Source organism: Calidris pugnax, unplaced genomic scaffold (genome assembly GCF_001431845.1).
Source record: "Calidris pugnax isolate Ruff unplaced genomic scaffold, ASM143184v1 scaffold352, whole genome shotgun sequence".
Taxonomy (NCBI): domain Eukaryota; kingdom Metazoa; phylum Chordata; class Aves; order Charadriiformes; family Scolopacidae; genus Calidris; species Calidris pugnax.
The window spans coordinates 1,091,473-1,095,536 of NW_015091110.1; the positions used below are offsets into that span (position 1 = coordinate 1,091,473).

The window sequence follows — 4,064 nt, forward strand, 5'->3', positions numbered from 1 at the left end:
CCCCTCCTTTTTCTTTTTTTTTTTTTTTTTTTTACCCTTAAACAAGTATCTTTGTGTGCAGAGGAGGTTTAGGATGGGTATTAGGAAAAACCTTTACACTGAAAGGGTTATCAAGTATTGGAAGAGGCAGCCTAGGGAAGAGGTGGAATCACCATTCCTGGAGGTATATAAAGCCAGGCTGAAGTGGTGCTGAGGGATGTGGGTTAGTGGTGGTTTTGGCAGTGTTGGGTTGATGGTTGGACTCATTCTTAAAAGGTCCCTTCCAACCTGGACAATTCTATGATTCTATGTGTACAATCATCAAGTCTTAAAATCAGAAATTCTTCACCTGCAGAAAAATGATCCTGCAATGTCATTACACAAATAATTTTTAAAATCTGATTAGTAAGAACCAGGTGTTGGTTCGGTTTGATGATAAACTTGGTCATGTGGATCATGCATAGAGGAATGAAAATTACAAAATCACAGAATGCTATGGGGTCGGAAGGGACCTCTGGAGATCATCTAGTCCAACCCCCTGCCAGAGCAGGGTCACCCAGAGCAGGTTGCACAGGAACGTGTCCAGGCAGGGCTTGAACGTCTCCAGAGATGGAGACTCCACCACCTCTCTGGAGAAATCCCCTTGATAACTTTAACTTGGAAAACACTCAGTATATCTTGTGAGGTTGTGAGTTCCCATTGTATAATGAGCTGTGCTCTCAAAGGTGATCAAAACAATAATAATAATAATAATAATAATAATTTGGTAGAGCTCAGCTCATTATACAATGGGAACTCACAAAGATGATCAAAACAATAATAATAATAATTTGGTTTTATTCTGGTTTTTCTCTTTCTAGTTCCTGTGGAAGACCCTATCAGGGAGATGGCTGAATACATGGATCCCAGCAGAGATGAGATCTGGGAGAAAGCACCATCCAACAAACAAGTGACCTTCTTAGTATATCGAGAAGGAGATCAGTTGAATTTCTTCCGTGTGGTAGATCGGGGAGATGGCACTTTAACACCATTATCTGAATCCTTGAGGTAAAGTTGGTTTTAATCTTTATATTCTTCTTCAAAAGGGGGATGCCGTATAATTTGCAGCTTTATGAGTTGACTTTGTCAAAAGAATATGTGGAATATTTCTGTGTTATTGTTGCAAGGATTGTGCCCTAAGGGCTACTAAAATGCTGTAACTTGGTGGCCGAACAGCACAGTAGTAGTTTGTGGTCAGTGGTCGTGCTGACAGTCATCTGTCACTGTGTGTGTCAGTAGAGAGAGATAAAGCCAACCTCATGCTTCAGGTGATTCTCAACATCCCTTCCTAAAAGGAAACGTTTCACAGAACAGTTGATTTGTCAATAAAGATATTAAAAACTCATGCTATGTACCTTCTCTTCCATCTTAAGGCATTTGTTTGGGTTTATAAACCTTTATCACAGCATAGACTTTCTTGCTCATATGTCCATGATTTGGCTCCATGATATGGCAGGAAGATAGTAGATTGGCAGTGCAAAATTCTGAGAAACTGGGAGGTTTGGGGATTGGTTTTATTGTTTGTTTATTTGGGGTTTTTTTGTTTGTTTGTTTTTAATTCTGGGTGGGGTTTTTTGGTTTTTTTTGGTGGGTGTTTTTTTTTTTTTTTGTCCAGGCGTTTGTTGTTTCTGTTTTGTTTTTTTAGATATACTGAAATAATTACCAATAGAGCTAGCCTTTGGACATAATTAGGCCTCAAATGAGCTACTGCTGAGGTACCAAACTTGTCTCAATCACTGTCACCGAATCAGAAGAGCAAGCATATCACTTCAGCAACTGCATTTTAGTAAACAGATTATTAGTCTTTCTCCTAAAGCTATCAAAATTGATAATATCTATTAAAAACTACACTATTCTGTCTTTATACTGCAGCTTTTGAGTAGTTTTTTTTTATCCTCTGAAAAACTTAGTACAACTGTAAGGAAAGGAGTCTCTGTTCTGGGGACTGGCTGTATCTTTTCTGAGGCTGAGCTTGCGCTGTTCTATGTATCTCTCCCTGTTCCTGTTTGCAAAGTGAAAGGAAGTGCTTTTTACTGGGTTTACGCTAAGTGTGGTTCAGAGTGGTATTATTCTTACAAACTTTTATAAGAGATCTGTACTTTAAAACTACAGGCTGCATGAAATACCAAGGTTGAATTCCCACATAGTTACACAGAGTAGAAGGAGCCAGTGTGTGATGTACTATTACTGGATGGAAGGAAGGGGAAAACTGCAAATACTTTAGATCTGTGGTCTTGTCTTTCAATCCCTGTGCTCCTCTTCAGTGGATGGTGACACAAGGTACTGTGTGTAGATTTCAAATGGCTGAAACTCACCAACATCAGTAGGAACCGAGAACTGCTTCACTGGCCTAGATGCACTTCTAGAAAGATGTAATTACAGAATCATAGAATGCTTAAGAGTTTGAAGGGACCTTAAAGATCATTCAGCTCCAACCCCCTGCCCTGGGCAGGGACACCTCCCACCAGACCAGGTTGCTCCAAGCCCCATCCAGCCTGGCCTTGAACCCCTCCAGGGATGGGGCAGCCACAGCTTCTCTGGGCAACCTGTTCCAGTGTCTCACCACCCTCACAGCAAAGAATTTCTTCCTAATATCTCATCTAAATCTTCCCTCTTTCAGTTCAAAACCATTACCCCTCATCCTATGGCTCCCCTCCCTGATCCAGAGTCCCTCCCCATCTCTCCTGGAGCCCCTTTAGGGACTTGAAGAGGCTCTGAGGTCTCCCTGGAGCCTTCTCTTCTCCAGGCTGAACAACCCCAACTCTCTCAGCCTGTCCTCATAGGAGAGGTGTTCTATCCCTCTGAGCATCTTTGTGGCCCTGTGCTGGACTCCTTCCAACAGGTCCACATCCTTCCTGTGCTGAGGACTCCAAAGCTGGACATAGTGCTCCAGGTGGGGTCTTACAAGAGCAGAGTAGAGGGTAGAATTGCCTCCCTTGACCTGCTGGCCATGTTTCTTTTGGTGCAGCCTAGAATTCCTGTTCTCACTGATACCCTGTCTATTACCAAATTGTTCCTTTTTACCGTTTGAATCCAAAGAACATCCAAACCCATCCAAAGAGCCAGGACTGTGGGTGCTGTAGTGTCAGTTGATGCAAGAAGCTGTGAGAAGGAGCTTGAACTTCATCTTTTCAGTGTAATGGGATTCCTGGTATCTCCCTACATGTTCAAATTCTTGTGTGTGACACAATTATTTTTTTCCCATTTAACGCTAACATGGATAATCATCTGAAATTATTATTACTTGTCAATTAGGTAATGCTAATTTATAGACTAAAGAGTGATTTTCTTTAGATTGGCTAAATGTAGCAAAGTGGAGGAATAAACCACAGTCTTTTGGCTCTTTCAAGGCATCTTGGTAAGACCTTCACAGCACAACAGCACGTATGAAAATCAAATACATTACACTTAAGAAATGGTCGCTGGTCAAATGATTCATTTAGGTTGGAAGCCACCTGAGTAGAAAACTTTCAGCTTGACCTGTTTCTTTTTGTCTGAGCTTTCTATATGAGCTCATTTATTAGCTTTTCTGCTAAGGCAGATGGTAATTTGGCGGGTGGAGAAGAATTTTAATTTTGGATTTGTTACTATGGCCGGGTCAGATTGGTGGGAAGTGGAAAAAAAGAATAGCAAAGGGAGGAGAAAATGGAAACAAATGGAGCCTTTTCGTTTGATCTTTATAGAGAAAGGCTATGAATGACTCAATGCTAGAGTTTTCCACTCTGACAGTTAAATGTGTTTCTATGTGTGGATATACTGGTGACTGAGCATTTTGAGGCACTTGTTTATCAGCTTTTCTCACGTTGCTTATGTGTGGAACAGAATTTAGTGACTGCAATTTATAAATGAGCCATTGGTTTGGATTTTATAGTGTTTTATAGTTCTCCAGATCATTGTATTTTATCTGCAGTTAAGTGAATGGTTAAAATTGACAAGATGTAAATACTTAGAATGATTATTGTCTCTGAATGAAAAGCAAGTTGTTGAAGTTGTGGTAGAGGACTAGGAGGCATGGGTGGCAAAAGGGTTTCAACAAGCTACTGGTG

General features: G+C 40.8%; 1 protein-coding gene across 1 annotated transcript in view; it reads left to right on the forward strand.

The window, feature by feature from the left end:
• LOC106897445 (AN1-type zinc finger protein 4-like) overlaps window positions 1-1,030 on the forward strand; it is a 9,563-nt gene extending 8,533 nt beyond the window's left edge. Inside the window, exon 5 of the mRNA XM_014958061.1 lies at window positions 840-1,030. Within this exon, the coding sequence (XP_014813547.1) occupies window positions 840-1,030 (191 nt within the window). The remainder of the gene's footprint in view (window positions 1-839) is intronic.
• Window positions 1,031-4,064: the final 3,034 nt, after the last annotated feature.